Source organism: Drosophila guanche, unplaced genomic scaffold (genome assembly GCF_900245975.1).
Source record: "Drosophila guanche unplaced genomic scaffold, DGUA_6, whole genome shotgun sequence".
Taxonomy (NCBI): Eukaryota; Metazoa; Arthropoda; class Insecta; order Diptera; family Drosophilidae; genus Drosophila; species Drosophila guanche.
In genome coordinates, this window is record NW_022995743.1 from 2154513 (window position 1) to 2177391 (window position 22879).

Here is a 22879-nt window from a genome sequence, read left to right on the forward strand (position 1 = left end):
GCAGCAGCAGCAGCACAAAAACCACTCGACAAAAGGGGGAAAATTGAAATACATTTTCAGCTCGTATTTGAATTTCAAATGTGGTTCAGTTTTTACCTAGACATCTATGCAGATGCAGATACGCAGCAGATACTTTTCATAACTTAATGCCGGTTGTCCTTCAAAAATCCACCCACTTTTCCACCGGCTCGAAGTTGTTCGAGATCTCTGATTGTCAGAGGATTTTGATTTGTTTAATAATAGAGTGAAATCCCATGGGAGGGATGGTCCCCGCGTATCATTTGAGAGTGGGGATGGTTGCTTGCACTACTTACAGTCTCAACTCTGATTGCTTACAGCGGGGATTGCTCTTTGGTAATATTTTGGACACCTGTCCAAAGGGAAATTTGATCTTCAAACGAACACGCACGCACACTCCTGGACTTATCTCTGTACAATCGTTAAACAAAAGACTAAGAGCCAATGGCAGCTGCGCAGTTTTGCCAAAAGAAAATCACGTGACGATGGGCGGAGGAAGGAGGAAGGAGGAGAAAAACTAGTTCCTAAAACTACGCACATGTATAAAGCAGATGTAAGGGCAGCCCAAGTAGCAAACAAAGACGCATTTAGTTGTTCGCTTTCATCCCGCTTCATCCCGTTTGGCAGCGTTTTTGTTTATGTTTAGCCTAAGACGTGGATGAGGACTACAACGGAGAATAGAGAGAGAGAGAGAGACACACACCGGAGCATTAGCCGCTCTTATTATACTCACTCGTGCGCCCTCTGTTTCTGTTCCTGTTTCTCGATTTCTATTACTACGCAAAACAAGGAAAACCATAAACCATTAACATGAAAAAAAGGATAACGTGTTCCCTTTGTTATCTCAACCCCCCCACCACCAGTCGTACTTTTATTGTCTCTCGCTCTTCCTATAGAGGTGTGTTTGCACAAGACGCAAAAAATATTTTACCAGGAACATGATGATGTACAACAACAACAACAACAACGATAAATACAACAAATCCAAAGCAAACTCTGCCTTAAGGTACGAATTATATTGCTCAGGTAGTCAGAGATCAGTGGCTGTCTCTCCCTCGCTCCCTCTCTCTATCTCTCTCGCTGTGCGTTTTTGGGGTGTTCATATTTTAGTTTCGGTTTCGGTTTTTGCGTGCGATTTTTGTTGCCATTGGAATGTTATTCCTGGTGTGGATGTACAGTTGTTCTTGGGATCGGAAATGTTATTCGATAGCAGGAATCTCGTAGAGAGGCATTCGGGTTTTTTATTTAATTTCTTCTTTGTGAAACTGAACAACTAAGGACATTGTAGAGTCTTTGTCAGGGGGCATTCTAGTTTTGCTGTTGAAAAGATTTATTTTATAATGGTTGAGGATTCGATGACTTTAATTGCAGTTCCTTTGTATTCACAACTGAAACTTCTTTGAGGGATTACATTTGATGGGGAGACTGGTAGATCAACTTCCACAGTTGCCACAGTTGTCAGCTGCTTTTTTGTTCAGAAATGCACTGCAAACACCCACAACCTAGCTGATGTTTGCTGTGAGAGAAGTGCAAGAGAAAGCTCAAAAACTTTTCCCTCCTTGTCTGCTGTAGCTCAGGATATCCCGTTTGCTGACAATCACATTCCTGGGCACTCTCGTTTCTCCATCATCTCTCTATGCTTATTCCGTTCATTCTACACATTCTGCTTTCGTCTGCCCCCTTTTGGTTGTCATGTCTCGAGGCTCAACATGTGTTCCTTGGCCGACGCCACCAACTGTTGACATTACAAACTTGTGGTTGCTGCTGCTGCTCCTCCACTGTTGCTGCTGTTATCAGGCGAAACACTGGCAGCAGCAGCAGCGACAGCATGTGCAGGAGCGAAAGAACTCAAGCGAGAGTTGGGCAATCCTGTTGTGACATGTCGCAACGCGTTTGTCGTTGAGTCACACACATACCACACCACAAACGCACACACACACACACACGACTCGCGCGGGACAGACACATGCCATCGGCTGCTTGTTGTTGTTGTTGTTGTTGCATATTTAGTGGCATTTAGCTGTCGCTTTTTGTGCTCCGCATCCGTCCCACATCCTCGTTTAGGGCCATAACCTAAACCTGACCTATGACATTAGCAAAAACAGCACAGCAGAGCAGAGGCCAGGCCCTGCACATGTACATACACATGCATGCGAACGAAGAGAAAAGGCCAAAACAAAACAAAACAAAAACAAAGCAAAAACAGAAACAGAAACAGAGAGCGACAGCGGGAGAGAGAGAGAGCGTGCAGAAAGCTGAAAACGGAAGGACAGCACAGCGCTATCGCCGTCTGTCGCCTCACCTTTAACGTACGGTACAATAGACTGTGAGAGGGGGTGGGCGAGACGAAACGAAACGAAGCGAACCGATTCTCGTGTGCTCTCAGCATGTGTTGCCTCCGCTGCTCTCCTCATCGTTTTTGGCCATTTCACACAGCACAGCACGTGAGTAAATTCTGCGGCGACGACTGCTGCGGCTGTTGTTGTTGCTGTGGTTCTTGCAGTCCTTTTGGCGGCGCGTGTCTGTGTGAGAGAGAGGCCTGCCGGTCTTTCGGCCTGCATGTGTGAGTGTCCTCAACAGGTGTTGCTGCCATTTGTTGTGACTGGCTGACCTTCTGTTGCCGCAGCGACGCAGCCCCGCAGCCAAACACGAAAAATTCATTCAGTAAAGTGTTCAATCCTGCCGTGGGGGAGAGAAGAACAGCGCGAGTCGAGCTCTCTCCTTTAACCATCTCCTCCTACCGCACACTTAAGTGAGAGCGAAAACCGTAAACGCAAACATTTTGCTTGAAGAAAGCGTGTGACACCGAAACTTTTGACACCCTAACCAAATGAGTAATTTACACAAGAACCGGGCTGTACTGCAAGGCATGAGTGATCAAGAATCTCAATAACCTCCTCCCTAGGGCATAAAATCAAGATGAAATTTGAAATTCATTTTTTTATCAGGCAACAAAAACAACTTCTATTCAAATGTCTCGAGTTCTGTTTTCTCTCCTACCGATGAAAGCCAATGGAAAAGCAACAATAAAAATCAAAATGGGCGCAAGAATAATGGATAGAAAACAGATGAAAAAAAAAGTTACTCACTCTGTCGCTGTCGCTGTCTCTCCCTCTCAGTCGCTCTTTCTGTCTCAACGAGTCGCACAACTTTGAGTTAAGTACACAATACATGCACACACACATACACAGATATGGCTGTGTGTGCGTTTATTTAAAGTACCCAAAAATAACCAAAGCTGGGGAGAACTGAGGCGAAAAGAGTGAAAGACAAATTGTTTTCAAACGGCGTAATCAAGAAATGATTTCCTAAAATATGCGCGTCGTCGACTTTTTGAATTTTGGATTATTTCCACGGAAGGGTAGGGCAGGGGCAACCAGAAATGAAACAACCACAAGAGCCGAAGCCAGGAATGCTCTACAAGAAGGCAGAAGGTGGTTCAGGGATCAAGTAAATTACTTAAGAGCCATTTTCCGACATTTCCTTTGACAAAATATTAGCAAGATGTCCAACAGTATTCCATAAACTGCGTTAATCCAGCCAAAGTCCACTCAAATCCTTACCAAAAAAAAGAGAACAGAAAGGTGTTGCCTGCCAAACCCAATAACCGCAACGAAATTTAGATCCTAAGTGAGAGAGGGTATACATAGACAATGAGAGAAACCGGAAGAAACTTCCCTGTCGCAAAAACTCAACAGACTCGGAGGTTAAGATTGAGGTTGAGGCAAGCTGAGGGATGCTGCAATGTGCTCAAAGATAGTTTGATAAATAAATCTCCCCGCTGAGAAGGAGATGAGAATGGAAATGGAGATGGAAATGGAAATGGAGAAATAAAAGATGAAAAGGAGTTCCGTTTGGCAACCAACCAGATGCGAGCGAGAGGGGTTTCCTTTCTAACGTTGCCAGTGACAAAGTACAGTCTTTTTTTCTGCTCTTTGTTGTATCTTGTGCCATAGATACAGATACTTGAAGCAATTCAAAAGCGTCGCCTAGCAGAGGGTTGGAATGACACACCACACTCCACGTACTGTGTATCTGCGAGGAACGAGAGACCCTAATGGAAATTAATAGAATTGCATAGGGAAAAACATTCCCATATCTAGCCATATAAATTTATGATTTGATTACACCAGCTCAAGTGTCGCCGCCGCATCTTTCGGATACATTTGCTAATGGCTTTTGTTTATTTGAATTTGACGAAAGGGCAGCTGGCTCCGGCTGGCCGATTGATTGGTGTAATGTTGAGTCGCATACGAGTGCCTGCCCCTGCTGTGTGTCTGTTCTGCCTGGGCTGTGATTCGTTTCGGATTGCTCAAACTGTGCACTTGAGAAGCAACAAATTGTCGCATTTCAATCGCTCCACTCAATGCCGCTCCAATTTGAGAATGTGTTCTCATTCTCCTTACCCCCAAGCCAATTGGCACTCGTTGTATCTGGGGCAGCGTCTTTTGTTTCAGCAAGTGGCACAAAGTTCGGGTCTAAGACCATCTATTTTGTTGTAGTTCCCCCACAAAGCAAAGCTTCGACACCGCCCAAATATTACACCAAATTATAGGTCTCGCTGAGGATACAAAATTGTATCAAAGTTTAAGCAAATCATGAGCAAAAATGAGCTACAGAAGGCTACAGAGGTTTGTGGTACAGCTGGGGCTTTCATTTGCCTGTCCCTTGGCTGTGCCTGCTGCTTGGGGCGTTCCTTGTGGGCGTTTAATCACCCACAAACGGCAACCACCCACTTGACACCCCCAGCACACACACACACACACACACACACACACACCCAGACAACAATTGTTTCAAGAACTTTACTGTGGATAAGGGGGGGGGGGGGGGAAACTCTTAAATCGCCATCAAATAATTCCCAAGTTTGAGTTGAACAAATGCATAAATAACAGAAAAGAAAACCCCAGACAGAGAGACAGAGAGACACACGCACAGCGCCAGAGACTAAGTAAATTATCCAAGTTTAGGCTCCACCCAGATGGTTCTTGGTATGAGTGTGTGAGCGACATACATACATACATATGTACATGCCATGTAAACGCTTATGTACATCGTGTATGTGTTTGGCTTAGTGACTTATCGCTGTGGCTCCCCAACTGGTTTTCGTGTTTTAAAGTAAGCAACATTTAAATAAGCGAATAAAAATGTATTATTAATGCCAAAACATGTTTATAGCAGCAACAAATACACACACAAACACACACACACAGACACACAGCTACAGAGAGTAAGAACGCAAAGCAATAGAGCGTAAGACGGGGAGAGAGGAGAGCGCCGCCGTCTGTAGGTGCGAGCGAGAGGTGGTGGCCTACACAATTGTTCACACAAAACAAAAGCTAAATTCCTGCTTTGTGTAAAGTTTTTTTTTGGGGCGGAGCACCCAGCGCCTCAAAGAACAACGAACCAAAGAGCCAGCCCATAAAGAAATTAAATTATATTAATAAATTAGAAGCGAAATCGGCAGCAGAATTCGACTGCTGCCAATGCCAAATTTTTGACTGTAGAGAGAGTGAGCAGTGACTGGGGCTTATTGTACATACTTATACACATTTTTAATGTATTGTTATTGTATATTTGTTATTGTTTTGTTGGCAATATAATCACGTAGCTCCAAAAAAGGTGCGATAAACCTATAATATATATCTTTAGACTTATTTGCATAAATATAGACAGACATCGGTGGATGTATTAATCATTTGGGAACTTTAGAAATGAATGTGATTGGAATTTTAATGTGTAGAGCAGAGAAATGCGTTTATTCAGTGATTCTTTTAAAAGTTGTTCACACTTAAGCTGAGATAAAAGTGGATTTAAAAATCCTATAATATCCACTTACGGGTTAAACATTCCAGAAACTACTCTACGCCCGGACACTCTTCCCAATTGTAATCTTTAAACCCTCTAGAATCTGTAACTTGAACCCATTGAACCCATTAAATGTAATCTAACGTAATCCCTTGCAGAAGTCATTAGTCCGCCCGCGACTGTACCCCCTGCCATCCACTTCCCCTACCACAAAAAAAAACTAGTTTTGAGCCTTTATTTTATTTTCTACGTTGGTTGCTGCCATTTTTGCACAAACATTTTAATTTCAAGTGACGCAGAGTCGACGCTTGATTTTGTTGGGCACGTATTTACATACAAATGTATCTCGCAGATACAGATAGCACACAGCACACACAGCGCACATACCTTTGCCGCATACTTAACGCACTCAAGTGACAATCATTGAATTCATTATTACCACAAAAATTTTAGAAGCAACAAAAAAAAGCCACCACAAGAAAGAACTGAACAACAGCAACACCGAAAATCAACTTTGGCTGGGCAGAGTGGAAGCGAGGGCTTAAAGGGAGTGTTGGGAGGTACGGGGGAGGCGGCAGTACTAGGATTAACAATGGCGGGTAATTAACCTGATAGATCCACTGGCCTTGGCAGCAAGACTCGCTCCAAGTCTGTCACCAATCCCAGGCCAGCCCAGAGACCGAAGACCGAAGACCGAAGACCGGCGACCAGACACAACATTCGATTCTGTTACCATTTTTATTTGGGCTACGTGCGGGTTTTACTTATTAGAAGTCTAAGTGGAGCTCTGCGTGTGCCTATGGTTCGCTCCTAATTACCATATAGTCAGACCACATAGTACGATGATGGGACGTAGGTTCTTGGCCTCTTGTAAGACGGGGCACTTATGGAGCAGTTGTCGGGCATCTGCTGATTGTTACGGCTTTAGCACAAGTTCTAGTACTTGTAATTAAATCATAGATTATATAATCTAGTCCTAAAACAAGATAGATCCATCTGCAAGAGTATCCACACCTTCGACTCTCTTTCGTTCTGGTTTTTTTTATTGTTTACCCTGGCCATGCCTCATATTGACATGATCTTCGTGCCGCTTTGAGAATCAACTTTTTTTTGCACAAAACTAAAAGTAAGCAAGAGAAACGGAAAAAATCTTTATCAGCTGAGGAAGAGGTCAACAAACTGCGGATAACGTTCCTATCCGTTGTCCTCTCTCCCTCTGTACTCTGCCCCTAGCCCTAGTAACATCCGTAGCTGTAGTATGTGGCTCGTTCTTTATCAGATAATTGAGTTAAAGGTAAGCAAAGTGCGCTAACATTACGTTTTACGTTGTGTGTGTGTGCGTGTGTGTGTGACTCAAGAGCCATAAACTCGGCACTCTGCTAACGGTAATTTCCGACTCCATAAACGGCCACATTGCCATTGCAACGCTTTGATTTTCATTTTGTGTGTTCGGTTATTCGATAAGATATTTCATTTATAGTTAGTTACACACACGAGCTTAAAACTCAAACGGGACTCACATTAACTTTTTTGGTTATTTTTGGAGAGAAAACCAAGGGCTTAGAAGTCTGCAGATTCCCCTTAAACTTAATTAAAATATAAATATTCTGACTAAAGCTCACCGTTAGTTCACAATTTTCCCGCTGCACTTTAATCACATTTATTTAAATTCAACTTTTTACACGTTTTTTATACAATTTTTAATCCAAATTTGACTGATTACCGCAATGCGAAAGTGATGCGCGCGTCAAACGAAAAATCAAAGACTAATTGAAGTACAATATCTTTCCTTCGCGAGGCTACCGAAAATCCAGCGACGCGCAGAACCACATACGTAAAGAGGAGTAAGCGCAAACAAAAAAGATGTAGGAATAGCAAGAACTAAAAACCGAGCACTAGACAGAAAGAGAGAGCGGGAGAGAGAGAGAGAGGAGGTGAGCCCAACCGAAGGCGTCAGAAACTGCACTGAAATGCCGCGGACGGAATGGGGAAATGCTGGAATCGAGGAATCGGACAGAGCTTGGCATAAACAAACGTCGGCACATACGCAAACACAAGTACACACACACACGTCTTTGTACATATAATATGTATGTATTTGTGTGCATTTGAAATCATAAAAGTTAAGCTTCGGGAAACTAAACTTGTAAACAAAATGGTCACCAAGTTATCATTACATTAGTCTGGAAATGGTGAAATAGATTCCACCTGCATATACCAATGTGCACGCACACCAATGAGAATGGCAAGAAATCTTCTGTTGACAAATTTTCGCTGCTCCCTAATCTGCCTTTCCTCTTCTTTGCTTCTTTCCGTTAATTCTACTTCCCATTTTTGCTCTATTTCTATGCCACAGCTGTATCCACAGCTTCTGCATATGGATTCCTCTTCCTTGTTTTCAGTTTCTTCCTATGCTTTTTTGTCTCCTCCATGCCCACTGCTTCGCCATCAAATTCGCTGATGCCACTGCTGTTGTTGTTGTTCTGTTCTCGCCTCTGAAGGAAATTTGCTGACAACTGCAATAGATTTATTTGTATTTTCTTTCGCGTCTCATTTCGTTTAACGAGACACAGAGAGGGTGACAGGGAAGGGGGGGAAGCGGGACTGCAGAGTAAGGTAGTCTTATTTCAATTTACAACCAAGTGACGAAGTCTCACAATTCAATGTTTAAAGTTTTTATCACGTTGTGGACAACAACAACAACGTCGGAAACACACAGCGCCAGACACACACACACACAGAACAGCTCTTATACAAACAAACAAATGGAGCAAAATGCAGGCAACAGATGCGGGTGGGAAGGTGGAAAGGGTGCTGATTGTGGGGCATGGACAGGCAATATGCAAAAGCCCCCGTTTCGGCGGGACCCAGGTCCCACAATATGGTTAATAGGACGCGACAGTTCGCTTAGTCAGCCCGCAGCTCACTCAAGGAGGGGGGCTGGGCGGTAGGGGCAGACACTAAATGTTTAGTAACCAACTGAAATAGTAGCACTCGTGTTAGTATCGGTTCATGAAAAACGAACAACACCGACAACTGTGGCGACAGCAGCAAGAGCGGCAGCAGAAATAAAATTGAAAAAAAAATAACACCAAAGGAAGGGATAACTTTGAGTGACGACAATTTGGATACCCTATATTATCGATGGTACCAAAGCCGCCATATGACATGGAGGTCTTAGTAAGGATTTGGTATAAGATAAGTTGGCAAATTCCTTGAAGCATTGCCAAAATGTGCTAAAAATTAGAATACCCTCCGCAAGGGTATACGAGGCATTTCGGTTTACATAGAGTTTCGCATGTAGAAACACGACTTGCACTTGGATTTGGAATATGAATACATACATATATAACTACAGTTGCATGTATATGGTCAGCAATGCAAGCGGTAGGCGGGGTAGCCATGGGGGGAAGTGGTAAGCAAACGACGTCAGCGTAAACTGATTACCCCGAAGATCTATTGAGCTGCACAAGCGGCACGTACATACATGACGTTTTTTGGGTTTGTGTTCGCCCAAGAGCAGCAGAGAGGAATGGTGTAGGGGTGGGGGGCGGATTGTGACTATGGGAACCTTCGTTTCGGGAGTTTGGTTCGTTCTCAACTTGGGGAGACACAACAACAACAGTAAGCGCCCGATTACTCCAAAGTTCTAGTTAAAACCGAGTGCATATAGGAAGTCAACGTTTTGACTTAGGTTTTAAATTACAGTTACCCCAATACGATGATTATGAAATCAGACTTGAGCTAGAACACGGTTCACAAGAACTACTTGAAATGGAAAGTGGGCGATGTACACAGAGAGCAAGAGAGAGAAATTAATAAATGTGCACCGATGAGCGTACTAGCTGATGTTCGATTTGAGGACTAGTTTTTTCCTTCTCTCCCGGCTTATAAGCTTCCCATCTTAGGCTATCTCGCTCTACCTGGGGCATCATCACTTACTCATCACTTACCGTTAATCTCAATCACTCAATAATCTGTTGGGGCGGGCAGCACTATCGCTTCTCCGGAGAAGTTAGCTTTGTTTTTATCGTCAGCCGGCAAAACTATTACTGTAATAGCACTCACATTCCATATACTAGGTATGTGTGCGTAAAACACCCACCACAAAACTGCACGTAGTGAAATTTAGCTGCCAACTAAACCAAACATTCTCTGATCTACATAGAAAATGAGTCTTCCAGAGGCACACTCACACATTCACACACACACAGCACAGACGTAATGCGAGCGCCAGCGCTACACACCAACAAAAATGCGCACATAACTTCACTCCAACTTGGAATTCCAGCAGACTTTTGCACGAAAATGAACACGTGCTGCATTTGCCCCATGCAGGACATGGACAGCGGGCGGTCGGTCGGGGTGAAGAGAGGGAGATAGCTGCGAGGGCTTGGCTCTGGCTTGCAGCCACAGCCGCAGACAATAACAAAGGCAAAGTTTGAGTGCAGTCTATTGTGGGTGACTCACTCACACGCGCTCAGCTGCACCGTCCCAAGGCATATGACATGCAAGGTAAGCAAAAGCGAGAATGAGTTTGAGTTTATGCTATGAATTCCACCTGTATATTTGCAAGTCTTTCGATGGTGTGACAAAAAGAGCGCGAGAAACTAGAGTTATCAAAAGTGCGACTTCCTCACCCATATTTAACACACCTTGCAGTGGACACTGAGAAAGAGAGGGACAAAAGGAACGAGCCCCGTTTGGGTCCGATAAGAGCTTTTACTACGCGCCCGATTTACAAATTAGTATGAGGCGGCAGCAGAGGCAGCGGCAGAGGCGGCTGTGCCAAGTTTTGCCATGTCTAACTTAGTTGGCCGCCTGGGAGTAAGTGAGCGTGAGGGTGTATGCATGCATACCAACATTCATACATACGTACATATGTGTGTGGGAGTGGAGTGCAGCTGGCCGAGAGCCATGGAAATGCGAATCTTTTGCGGTGCGTCTGCTTGAAACTTTAGTTGCCCCGGCTAACTTTTAGCAAAAACTTTTGATTTGAGTACCTGCCACTAACTAAGCATGGGGCTGCACAGGCAAAAAGCCGCAAGCAGCCAGCATGCACAAACACATACACACACACACACACATGCATATGCGCTCCCAAAGTTGCCCACTGGCAATGGCATTGCCGGGAACGGCACCCATCGCCCGGGGGCACAAAACCACGCATTGAACTATGAAAATCAGGCGAAACTTTGCAGACGAAAATTTCCAGCAATGCATTCGAACAAAAATGAAAAAGCCAGAGAGGATGACTTACCGCACCGCTCGCCATCGCCATCACCATTGAAGTTTTAGTTGGAGTTGGAAGTTTTCCCAGGAGTAGTCCGAAGCCCAAGCCACAATTTCAGTCGCAAATTTACAGAACCCGGCACAATTACAACAACGGCGATTGCTACGAATAATGCACACAGCATAGTTTTTCAAAATACCGCAAGAACCATAACGAACTGCGCGGCTAACAAGCACAGGGTTGTTATGCACCAAAAACAGCTGATGAGCGAGGGCTGCACGCTAAGCGACGTTAAAGATTTGAAAATTGTAATTTTTAGCAAGTAAAATGAAATTAATTAACGTTTAGTGGCTGTGCCAATTGAATTTCCTCTTCTTTAGAGTTGGAGGACACGTCTAGGGTCTTCTGCGAGGGTTGTGTGCTCAGTAGCATGTTCGCCGTGAGCAGGTGGAACCAACGAAAGCGATTTAGATAATTTTCAGCGCCAATGCTGAGGAAGTAGAGCTTGAGCGGGCGCATGCTGCGTCGCGGATGCCTGGGCTGTTTGCGCACACTGCCATCTGGGCACTCGACATATCTGGACCTGTGTGTCAGCAGCAGATCCAGCGCAAAGGTGCAGTGGAGGTAGTAGACGGCTGTGGCATACAGCGCCACTTTGGCATTATCCCTGCAGCACACGTAGAAACCTTGCCAGTTCTCCCCCAGCCAGTCGCCATGCAGCGCCAGATACATGTGCACAAAGATGGTCACCATATGCAGCGTGCCCAGCACTGCGCTGAACACCGACTCCAGCTTCATGGTTGGCTTTTCCGCGTAGAACATGCCGACAATGGAAAGCACGCAGATGATGCTGGAGCCGCCGTAGCAGCCGCAGAGCAGAAAGATGTGCGGGATGCCTTCAGACTGGCAGCAGCGCCAGTGTATGAAGCAGCAGCAGAAGCTCAAGAGCAGTTCGAGGAGCTTCAAGAGCAGCCACACGGGCTTCTTGGAGCGCATGGCAGCCCGAAAAATGAATCAAACGTTGCTTTGGGGTTACATTTAACTGGAGATCGACAGACCTACTGGGATCTACATTGTCATTGGCTACAGAATACTTAAAACTAACAACCGTTCCTACTTCCGCCAGTACTGCGTGAATCTGTGTATCTGCTCGACCAGCGCGGGCATCACAGCTGTAATGGAGATGTCCAGCAAGCTCTGTAGATGCTGCACAGCCTCCTCATCGGTGAGACCCAGCTGCAGATTCTCCTCCACCTTTTTGACCGCCTTGTCCGGCTCCAGGGCAATGTCCGGCACCGTGGCATCCACCATCAGCGAGAACAGATTCAGCATGACATTGGCATGACGGCGGAGATGCAGGTACGCCGTGTAGCACTGCTTGCGGAACTCGTGATGATGATCTGAGCTGACGCCACCCATGGCCTCGACCATTTCCTTGCTCAGCTTCATGGGCGGCGGCATGGGCTTGGGATCGCGGCCCAAAATGTAGCCAAAATCAATGTGGAACAGCTTGCCATTGGTGGTGAGGAGAAGATTGTCCAAGTGACGATCGCCGACGCCTGCAAAGCAAGGGGAAGGCGTTAAGGGAGCTGCACGGGGGAGGATTCATCCTTCAGCTTACCCAACAAATAAGTAATAACACAGTAGCCTGCGCAGCTCTTAATGTACGTGTCCATAACCTCCGCTGAGATGCCGTAGGGTCCATTGTCACAGGGATTGTGCTTGCGGAAAAAGTTGTGTATGTTGCCCTCGCGTGCCAGCACCTCGGCCACGGTGCAGCTCTCAATGTACTGCAGGAAACCGTGCTTGGAGCTCGTGGCCAGCACCTTGTAGGGTGTCAGCTTGAGGTCCAGATTCTCGCGACGCAGCAGCTTGTCCATGAGCGTGATCATCTGGAGTATGAGCTGATCCTGGCGCAGATCATCGCCGTGCTTGAAGATGGCGACATATTCGTGCTGGGCAATCGATGTGACAAAGGTGAGTCTGTGGAGGGAACACAGGAAACGTTAGCTAAAGATTGACAGAGGGCAGATCTTCCCCCACTTACTTAGCCGGCATCAGAGCGCTCTTAAACAGCGACGTGCGCATAGGCACGATCTTTGTAATGTAAATCTCCGGATCCAAGGGGAAAGGTATGGGCTCAAAGTTGGTAAAGTTCATCTTGAACATGTCCTGCTCGGCGAGCAACTTCTGAAATTTCTCCGTCTTCTTGTTGCGATTGCCGGGCTCCTTGGCCACCTGCTTGACCAGCTTCACCAGCTCATCGATGAAGCGTCGCTGCTTGCGGAGGTTGTAGAAGGTGCCGCGCAGATTGAAGTTGCCATTCTCGAGCACTTTGAGGAACATTTTCAACACCATGGCGTACATGTCGTGGGCGCGTTCGTCCTGCTTGCGCACCGATTCCACCTCCTCCACCTCGATGGACAGATACCAGTAGAAGTAGTTGGCCAGCGTGGAGTTGCTGCAGGCGCGCTGGATGAGGAATGTGCACAGATTGCTGGGCACGCTGCCAAAGCTGATGCCATCGGCCAGCATCAGCGTGTTGGAATTTGAATCGGACACGAGCGAGGCGGTGGCATCAGCGACACGCGCGGGCGTCACTGGTGTGGGAGTGCTGCTGGGACCTGGCACAGTTGGTAGATTCTGCATCAAGCTGCCACTTGGAGCAACGCCTGAGGCGGGACTGATGGACTTTTCGCCACCCTTGATGGCTGCCAGTGCGCTGGCCGCCCGCTGATTGGCGGGTATCACCGAGGAATGTAACGCACTGCCGCTGCTCGTGCCACTGAGATCCGAGATGCTGCTCTGCTCCATCAGCGAACCGTTCTCGTCCAGCATGGAGCGTGCCACATCCCGCTCCGGGAAGATGCAGCTGTGCAGGTGCACTATGTTGCGTGGATCCTCGTACTTCAGAGCCTGCACCAGCTGCAGCAGATACAGCAGCAAATCCTCATCGGGCGCTTGTGCCAGGCGGCTTATGGCGTACTTGCGCACCTGCGGGTGGGTGAATGTGGGACTCAGCAGCTCGAGTGCATCCTCCACGTCCATGGGCGCCCAATTGGCCAGCATCCAGAGTGCCTGCATCACCTCATCCTCCAGCTTCCAGTTGATGCACTTGAGAAACTTTGTCAGCGCCTTCTTGTGCGACGACAAATAGAAGCGAAACTTCCACAGCAGATCCTGCTCCTCGCTGGTCAGCACATAAGTGGGCGGACAACGATAGACGATTGTGTGGAGCTGGTCGCGAATGCTGCAAGCAAAAGGGGGGAATGAGAGCTGCTGGGAATGCTGTAGAGACATCTTAGGTACCTGGCTGTTGGCTTGGCATCACGATCCGAGATGCCCGAACGCTCCGAGCGTGCCAGACGATGATGCTTGCGTTCCACCAGGTTTTCCATTTGTATTTCCGAGTCAGGCACGGACACCAGCTTGGGCTTAGCTGGCAGCTTATACTTGATGTCGCCCTCCGGCTCAAAGTAAACCACGGAATACTGCAACAAAGAACACAAAAATTAAGAATTTCCCACCCAAAAAGGCTTCTCCTGGCCACTCACATTATACATATCATCCACAATGATGGCAGGAAACTCAATCATGAGAAACATGTAGTCGGACATGCGCTTCTCGCGCTCATTGATCACCTCTATCTCGCGGAATGTGAGCCGATCCAGCCAGTCCACCTTCTGCACCTGCCCGTTGCGATGTTTTTTTGCCAATTTGCCGAGTCGCTGCATCTGTGACTTGGACGACTCCTTGCCCTTGCCGGGCGTCTTGCTGGGATAGCTGCCATCACCCTCGACGCCCAGCCAAACACGCAAGTCGTACATGCCCTGCCGGAACATGCCATCCTTGCCGAACACGGAGATCGCTGTGCCGCCAATGATGGTGGTCTGGCCGGCGCCGGAGCAGTCCAGGATGGTCAGCACCAGCATGGCGTTGCGCGGCAGGTCGGAGAAGCGCAGTGGCAGCGACACCCACTCGTTCCAGCTCCAGCGCTTGCCGAACGCCTTGTAGGCGCTGTGCACGGGCAGGCAGTAGGGTCGCCCGTTGTTGTACACCTGCAGGCGCACCTGGAACGAGGGATACTCCTCCGAGTAGAGGCCCGAGAAGCGCAATATGGGATCCTCTAGCAGCTTCTCATAGTCTGGCTGCCGCTTCTTGCCCTCGAGCGTACCACTGAAAATGAACGAAAATTATTTCTCGATTTTTCCCAGTCTCCCCCGGGCACTGCCACGCCCCTTTCAAGCTTACACTTTGATTTGCACGCGCTCGTGCAGCGCGCTGCTGTGTATGTAGCGAAAGTTATCATCGGGTTGATCCATTTTTCAGATATTTTTATATTAATTGCAAATTTGCATTAAAATATGCGTAATTTCCGTGCAGCAACAACTGCCAGACACAACACAAAACAGCTGATTAAGAGTGGTTCCGAGATGAACTAGTGCCCCTCAAAAGAGAGGGGAAAAACAGAATAAACATGCGTATGGGAGTTTCAACACCCTATATTCTTTATTAAACCTTAAAATATGTAATTGAATGGTTGAAATTGATTCAATATACCTTTGTACTCCGTAGCACCGTAAATATACACTGAACTCAATTTCGTAGTTAAAATATGCCGAATAGTATATAATATGCCGTAAATGGTCACCCCGATGCGTAATGAGTATCAACAGACACAGACACAACCCACAGCAGCTGATTCGCTATAGCTCCGCGTTGAAGCGAACTAGTTCCACCGCTGAACTGATACTGCGGCGCGCGTGTTTTTACATATATTTTGTTTAATTTTCAATTTTCAATTAAAAACTCTATCATCGATGGCCACAAATGCAACAATCGAACTGGCGCTGGACCGCGTGGACTGGTGTGCACTGGCCGAGCGGCAGGATGTCTTGCCGCGCGTCTACACACCCGGAGAGGTGGTCATGCCGGAGGCGGGCTTCATGCGAGGCCACGGCACGTTTGTGGAGGATGAGAACATAAAGGCCTCGGTGGCCGGCGTGATCGAGAAGGTGAACAAACTGATATCTGTGCGTCCGCTCAAGAGTCGATATGTGGGTGAGATCGGTGATGTGGTGGTGGCGCGCGTCATTGAGGTGCAGCAGAAGCGGTGGCGCGTGGACACAAATTCCCGCCTGGACTCCATACTGCTGCTGTCGTCGGTAAATCTGCCGGGCGGAGAGCTGAGACGACGCTCCGCAGAGGATGAACAAATGATGCGACGCTACCTGGACGAGGGCGATCTCATCTCCGCTGAGGTTCAAGTGAGTAATCCGTCCGTTGGGTTCCTGCCCCGAAGCTAAATTGAGTTTTCCTCTTTAGAACATCTTCGAAGAGGGCACCCTGTCGCTGTACACGCGCAGTTTAAAGTATGGAAAACTTTCCCAGGGCGTGCTCGTCAAAGTCTTTCCCGCTTTGGTAAAGCGTCGCAAGATGCACTTCCACAATCTGCCCTGTGGGGCGTCTGTGATCTTGGGCAACAATGGCTACATCTGGATATCGCCACCCAAAGCTCAAGAGCAGGAGGGCGGCGAGGGTGGCTTTGCACAGAATCTGGGGGAAGCAGTGCCGCGAAACGAGCGTGAGGTCATCGCCCGCCTGCGCAACTGCATCCTGGCCCTGGCCAAGTGCAAACTGATGCTGTACGACACCAGCATACAGTATGCCTACGATGAGTCGCTCAAGTACGAGGCCCACGAACTGCTGCAACAGAATGTCATCTACGATATTGGCGAGCAGACGCAGGCTCGTCTGCGAGATGGAGATGAATAGCCAGGAATAAACCAAAACAAAAACAAAACGTGCCCCAAACTTCGTTTCTTAAACTATTTTGAACAGGGTGGCAGCGCTGACACATGTGTTCAGTCTGGTAGCACGGATACCTTTTGCTGGTCTGGCAGCTCTGCAGGGTTCGTGAAAAGAAAAGACGCCTGAAAAATTTGTGTCACTGCTTAAACCGTGCAACTAACTAATTTTGTGTGCAGTTTGCGGTATTGCTATTTTGTTTGTATCTTTATTAACTATTAAGTGTGTGTATTTGCCAATTGTGAAAGCATAACACTGTCACTATGGAAGACCTCGCCAGAGCCCGTGAGTGCGAGTTGGCCGAGAAGAAAATCTGCCGCTTCTGCTTGACTGGGGAGAAAATAGCCTCGCTTTTTGCTGAAAACTCTAGTGTCAAGTCGACTGCATCGCTACCACTGCTGATAATGGCTCTCACATCCACCGAGGTAAGTCCGGATCGGAATGTTTAATTTGGTTCAAAGTTGCACTAACAGCAAAACCGAGCAAAGAACTTGGCTAAGACAATGCTTGGAGGTTTCTGAACAGACTGCGTTTATGGGGGGGTCTTGGCTAAAGGGACCGGCCAGGCAAAAGCCCTCTGATCGGTCATTCACACAAACCTATAACCCACATAAACTATTGATTTCGTGCCATTTTGGCATGCTAATTCTGTGAAATCATTATTTTGCATACAATATTGTGACAACTGTACGCACACAAACACACACTCACGTCAGCTGTTGATGGGGCTGCCACTCGCAGTAGGGTGTTTGGCGCGCACAGACAAATTTTCAAAACGATTTCTATTTTCTTCATAATATATCATCTTCAGCGTATATTTTGTATAAAATCTTCATTGTACAGTCGTCTTATGTAATATTGGTGATATCAAATATATACGTGGTTGTATATTTGCATAAGTCTCCATTGTGTATCTCATCTTATATGCCTAATAATTGTAATTTCCCGATTGGCAAGTGATTAATTATGTATATATGAAAGTGTGTATATGAGTGGGGATGAAAATTTAGTCAACAATAAAGCTAGAAAGAACCTACAACTAAACTTTAAGTAGCATGGAATCCAAAGTGACGCATTGTGGCGGGGGTGGGAGGTTGTTGTGGGCGTTGAACGTATCAGGCGGGGCGCTGGGTGTGCGGTTGAGATACTTTTTTTAGCCAGCCTTATTGCCGTTGGGTTTGTCGTTGAAGCGCAGTATGCGCGTCAACATGGAGGTGAAGCACGGAATTTGCTTTTGTTGATCCATCATTGGGTTAGCCGGCACGTTCGACTCAAAACTGATGGCCACATGCTGACTGACGAAAGTGAGCAGCGTGAGCAGATCGTACTTTTTGGCATTGCTGTTCAGCTCCTTGATGAGTGACTGCATGTACCACGAGCCGTTGTTTATATTGCGCCAGGAAAAGTAGCCTGCAAAAGGGGAGAACGTAAATCAAAGAGGAAAGTGATGTTAAGACCAATCCTTACCGGGTATCGTCGAGTATGAGAAGAGAAAGTCGGCGTGGACGGGTATTTTGTAGCCCACGGATGAGTCCCCATCCGTTTCAGTATCGCTCTTCTCGAGCATTACGCCACCGTCGAGACGATCGCCCTGGCAGGCCTGGATGAAGAACAGCTTGGGCTTGCCCGCCAGCGTGGGGCACATTTGGGCCGTGAAGTAGTGCCAGATCTGGTCCAGCTTGTACTGCACATCGTTGGCATAGATGCAGCCATGCTCGCCGTGCGACAGTATGGCAATGGCCAGGCAATCATTGTCCGTGTGATCCAGCGAGGCAATCTTCTGAATTTGATCGCGTATGCTCTGCCACTTGCAGTCCTTGTACACGGACACATCGAAGCCCAAACGCTTGAAGCTCTTGCGCAGCTCCTCGGCATCCACATTGGTGCCAGCGCGGGCACGCAGCGTGGGTATCTCGAAGAATTCATGATTGAATATCATCGCTTGACCGCGATGCTTGTGATTCATGTTGTACTCGCTGGCATAGCGCTCCACGGGCATGCGGGCCTTGCTGTTGATTGCAGCGGCTGGAAGGCTACGAATAAGTTGCAGAATATCAATTAAACATCCAATTTGTCATTAAAACAGCGATAAGATTAGATAAATATCAGTGGCCGAAATTAGAAATGATTTAATTTTGGCACAGGTGTTAAAATAATTTTGGGACTTTACAGGCAATTTGGTTAACAAAAAGAAAGGCAAAGGCAATGACTAAGAGAAAGAATGTTAGACGACAGCACGAAGAGATTTCATTCAGCCAGCAACAAATCATAACGGAATCGGGAGCAAGGGTATCAAAGGAACACACAGACCCACACACACAGATGCCTGAGCGTGTACACAAATAATATGCATACTTTTGTAAAAGGGAACGGGAGAACGAAGCACAGGGAGAGAGAGAGAGTGAGATAGCGCGCGCACACACACACACACACACACAATGCACATGGACCTTACCTCGCTGCAGCCAATGCACCACCGCCGCCGCCGCCGACTTTACCCTCACAGCCTTTGGCATCGGTACTATCGCCCATGCTGCTGCGATTGCCTGCTCCCGTTCCATTTGAGCCGAGCACAATAAAGTTTCTAGTGATGCACTCGTCCGTCATTTTGATTCTTGATATCTTCTACTTGGGAGAGAGCAGTGCAGAGCAGCGACTGATACTACTGCAGCGTCAATTGTTTGTGTGGTTCTGTTCTCCTTTTTGCCTGCCTTTTTCCTTTTGTTCGCCGCGTCTGCCTGCCTTCTTCTCTCTGCCTTCAATTGTTGCGCCCTTCTTTGCAAGCGAGCGAGGCCGGGCCCGTCAGTCAGGTTCTTTGATATTGTTTGTAACCAAAACGCCACTAACGCGGTAACCAACAGCTGTTTTGTCGTTTGTTTTATTTCTTTGATGCACTAACAATTGAGTAATGGATTAAATATCCTTTTATGGCTTAGACGCGTTTAATCAATTAATTAACGGAGGTTAAGCGTGCTCACGAATCTTGATGTTTGTGTTTTGTATGTGATATGCAAGTGTGTGTGTATGCACTTGCCGCCAAAGTAGGGATGTAAATACTGATCGATGTATCGACCAACAAACATATCGATAGTGCGTCCATCGATGGTAGTTAAAATATCATGTAGGTATCGAAATGTCGCTTATTTAAATGTTTCTGTTTATTTTTTTTAACAGGTGAGCGCCGATGATAAAATGCCCAGCTACATTTGCCTCGACTGCCATCTGCTGTTCGAGCACAGCTACCGCTTTATGCAGATGTGCAAGCGTGCAGAGACAGCGCTACGGCAATATCCGCTGACTGGAACGCTGCCAGCACCGATGGAGAAACCACGTCCACCTTCCAAGAATCCGACTGTGGTCGCTGCTGTGGTCAGGAAGGATGGCAAAGCGGCCGACGCACAGCCCAGGAAACTGCTCAACACGCTGGCCAACTCCAAGACGGTGATCATTGAGGATGTGCAGGTGCTGGAGACGAGTTTGCTGGCCAAAAAACTGGCCACAGCGTCCACACGCTCCAAATCCTATCAGATGAAGGTGGAGAACAATCAGGAGCTGTCCATGGATGACATACAGAACATGATGGATGATATGGACAACGAAGTTGAAGAGGAAGCAGCAGAGACAGCAGCAGCAGCAGCAGCAGCAGCAGCATCATCTGTGGCAGCTGCAACGTCGCCCCCAGCAGCTGTGCCGCCCGTTCAGCAGAAATTGCCCATCAAGCCAAAGGTGCTGAACAAACCCACCGTGCGGATACTAAACAAAGGCGCTGCAGTGGCCGTGGAGCCCGAACTGGCCACGAAACAGATCAAACGTGGACGGGATGGCAATGTGGCAATTGTCACGGAAATTATAGGCCCCAATACGGTGCCCCAACATGAGGATGCCACCAAGGACGCTGCCATCGTGGCGACCAATGTGTTTCCCTGCCCGGACTGCGAGCGCTCCTTTCCGCTGCTGCAGCTGCTCGAGATTCATCGACTGAATCATACGCGCGCACGCAGCTTCCAGTGCGCCGACTGCAGCAAGGCGTTCTTCTCCAAGTACGATCTGCAGAAGCATCGATTCATACACACCGGCGAGAAGCCGTTCGCCTGCAGTGTCTGCGACAAGGCGTTCACGCGGCGAGCGCTGCTCCATCGGCACGAGAGCACGCACACGGATCTGCCGAAGTTCATATGCGTGCACTGCGAGAAGCCATTCCTGTCGCGCGAGGACATGACGAAGCATGCCGAAAGGCACACAAAGTCCCGACCATTCCGCTGCACCATGTGCAGCAAGTCGTTTGCCTTCAAGCAGGGCCTGGAGCGACATGAGGTAAGAGCCAGTGGCCAGAGCTGCTTTAAGTTACCTTCAACTAACTTCCTTTTCTCCCCCGCAGGTGGTCCACAGCGTGAATCTGCCCTTCCCCTGCGAGCACTGCCCCCGGAGCTTTGTCACCTCCAGCAAACTGGCGCGCCATTTGGTGGCCCATGCGGGCAAGCGGGCCTATCCCTGCAAATACTGCTCCAAGTCGTACATTCTCTCGCATCATTTGTCGCGGCATTTGCGCATGCACAAGCAGGATTCGGGCGCCTCGTTTGCCTGCAGCATTTGCAAGGAGTCGCACCAGAGCTACGACAGTCTCATCGAGCACTCGGTGCAGCACGCGAACATGTCCCTCAAGTGTCCGCTGTGCAACGAGAAGATCCACGACATAGCCGCCGTGGAGGGACACATGACGACGCACAAGGAGGGCGAACGCTTTGCCTGCGAGTTCTGTGACTTGATCTTCCTCAGCTCGGAACGCCTGCAGAAACACATCGAGGATGAGCATGTGCTGGACATGGACATGTATCAGAACGATGGGGACAGATTCTCGAACCAGAGCGATGCCGAGGCAGAGTTTGACGCACATGAAGCCGAGATGGACGAAGCAGAGCAAAAGTTTCTGCTGCAGGAACTGCTGCGCGATGAGCAGCCAGCATCGCCACCGCCGCCGGTCAAGAAGCGCAAAGTGGAGGCCACGGACGCCTTTGTGATACCCAAACGCACACGGCAGACGCATCTGGCAGATGTCGCACCAGCAGAGACTTCCCCTACGACGAGACAGCAAGCAGTGGCAACGAGGAAGGGATCGAGACGTTCGCTGATTAAAAATGGAAATTCAGCCACAAATTCCAGGCATTAAATTGTACATTCAACCATCAGTAGAGGTAGCCTATAGCTGGCCACACATTAAACGAAATATTTCTTAGTGTTATTCGCCCGATCCGAATCGTCTTTGTCCTCGAGGGAGGAGTTTTGCGTTTGCTTTATTCAATCAAGGATCCAACAGCAGTGTCTGTGTTTGTTGTGGTGTTCCGCATAGAGTTTAGAGTTTAGTTTAACATTAAATACAAGTCTCCTCGCAGCATACGAATGTGTGTTAGCCAGGCCAGGCCAATGAACCCAAAAAGACAAAACCTTCATCCATCCTTCAACCCCACACGGAAATGCGACTAAGCGAGTGTCCACTTAGTGCTCATAGCCATCGGGCAGGGGGTTGACATGGGGGTTGTGGAACAGGCTCTTGTTGCCCTCGCCCCAGGGGAAACGCTTCTCGCGGCGACGCAGGTAGTCGTACTTGATGAACTCCTGGCGGGGCTTGTCGTGCTCCTCCTGGTGCTTCAGATAGGCATTCAGCATGCACAGGCCGACGGCTGGCACGGCCACGAAGAAGGACAGGCGCTTCCACACCTTGTAGCCACCTGCAAGGAGTCAAATTTGTTTAAGGAGAGCCACCAAATCGATTGTCTTGCCTAACAGCCAGATTACATAACCTTAACCCCACAAACATTGCAGAATTTGGCATAAGAATATTTACCCGAGTGCTCGCCAGCCACGGCAGCAGTGCCGGACATGTTCCTGGCCGCAGTAGCGCCAAATTGGCGACGAATTGCGTGGTTTAGAATAGCAGACATATTCTCCCTGCGATTTTGACGAATGAAAATTTTGCTATTAATAGGGATGAGAAATCGTAGATTCGATTGATTA

The 22879-nt window shown here is 47.9% G+C and overlaps 7 protein-coding genes across 12 annotated transcripts in view; 2 read left to right on the forward strand and 5 right to left on the reverse strand.

The window, feature by feature from the left end:
- Positions 1–11239, reverse strand: part of LOC117591982 — a 36765-nt gene extending 25526 nt beyond the window's left edge. Inside the window, exon 1 of one of the 2 annotated variants that reach the window (XM_034285422.1) lies at positions 11087–11239. In XM_034285422.1, coding sequence (XP_034141313.1) covers positions 11087–11113 — 27 coding nt within the window. In that variant the 5' untranslated portion in view covers positions 11114–11239. Of the gene's footprint in view, positions 1–9779; positions 9909–11086 lie in introns of those variants that run through there. The other variant, XM_034285424.1, reaches the window with a different exon arrangement.
- LOC117591978 (gastrula zinc finger protein XlCGF57.1) lies at positions 1–22303 on the forward strand. Of its 5 annotated transcripts, none has more exons than XM_034285416.1 (4): positions 16953–17292; positions 20042–20365; positions 20492–21181; positions 21246–22303. In XM_034285416.1, exons 1-4 carry the CDS (start codon positions 17131–17133, stop codon positions 22032–22034), a joined length of 1965 nt encoding a protein of 654 aa, XP_034141307.1. In that variant the 5' UTR covers positions 16953–17130; the 3' UTR covers positions 22035–22303. The 5 variants fall into 5 exon arrangements, with proteins under 5 accessions (XP_034141308.1, XP_034141307.1, XP_034141304.1 ...); XM_034285414.1 differs by having other exon boundaries at positions 16954–17292; positions 20042–20487; positions 20518–21181; XM_034285417.1 differs by lacking the exons at positions 16953–17292; positions 20042–20365 and adding an exon at positions 1–16 and having other exon boundaries at positions 20373–21181.
- On the reverse strand, positions 11351–12135 carry LOC117591986. The gene has a single exon (XM_034285429.1). It carries the CDS (start codon positions 12053–12055, stop codon positions 11393–11395), a length of 663 nt encoding a protein of 220 aa, XP_034141320.1. The 5' UTR covers positions 12056–12135; the 3' UTR covers positions 11351–11392.
- LOC117591976 (phosphatidylinositol 3-kinase catalytic subunit type 3) lies at positions 12085–15468 on the reverse strand. Its single transcript, XM_034285411.1, has 6 exons — positions 15311–15468; positions 14614–15235; positions 14369–14550; positions 13107–14309; positions 12681–13042; positions 12085–12618 (listed from the first exon to the last, which is right to left on the reverse strand). The coding sequence occupies exons 1-6, from the start codon at positions 15379–15381 to the stop codon at positions 12173–12175; spliced, it is 2886 nt and encodes a 961-aa protein (XP_034141302.1). The 5' UTR covers positions 15382–15468; the 3' UTR covers positions 12085–12172.
- On the forward strand, positions 15791–16873 carry LOC117591985 (exosome complex component RRP4). The gene is made up of 2 exons (XM_034285427.1): positions 15791–16326; positions 16385–16873. Exons 1-2 carry the CDS (start codon positions 15880–15882, stop codon positions 16832–16834), a joined length of 897 nt encoding a protein of 298 aa, XP_034141318.1. The 5' UTR covers positions 15791–15879; the 3' UTR covers positions 16835–16873.
- Positions 17721–19499, reverse strand: LOC117591984 (caspase-1). Its single transcript, XM_034285426.1, has 3 exons — positions 19323–19499; positions 18335–18900; positions 17721–18277 (listed from the first exon to the last, which is right to left on the reverse strand). The coding sequence occupies exons 1-3, from the start codon at positions 19472–19474 to the stop codon at positions 18021–18023; spliced, it is 975 nt and encodes a 324-aa protein (XP_034141317.1). The 5' UTR covers positions 19475–19499; the 3' UTR covers positions 17721–18020.
- On the reverse strand, positions 22102–22868 carry LOC117591990 (cytochrome c oxidase subunit 6A, mitochondrial). The gene is made up of 2 exons (XM_034285434.1): positions 22710–22868; positions 22102–22593 (listed from the first exon to the last, which is right to left on the reverse strand). Exons 1-2 carry the CDS (start codon positions 22804–22806, stop codon positions 22361–22363), a joined length of 330 nt encoding a protein of 109 aa, XP_034141325.1. The 5' UTR covers positions 22807–22868; the 3' UTR covers positions 22102–22360.
- Between the last annotated feature and the right edge of the window lie 11 nt (positions 22869–22879).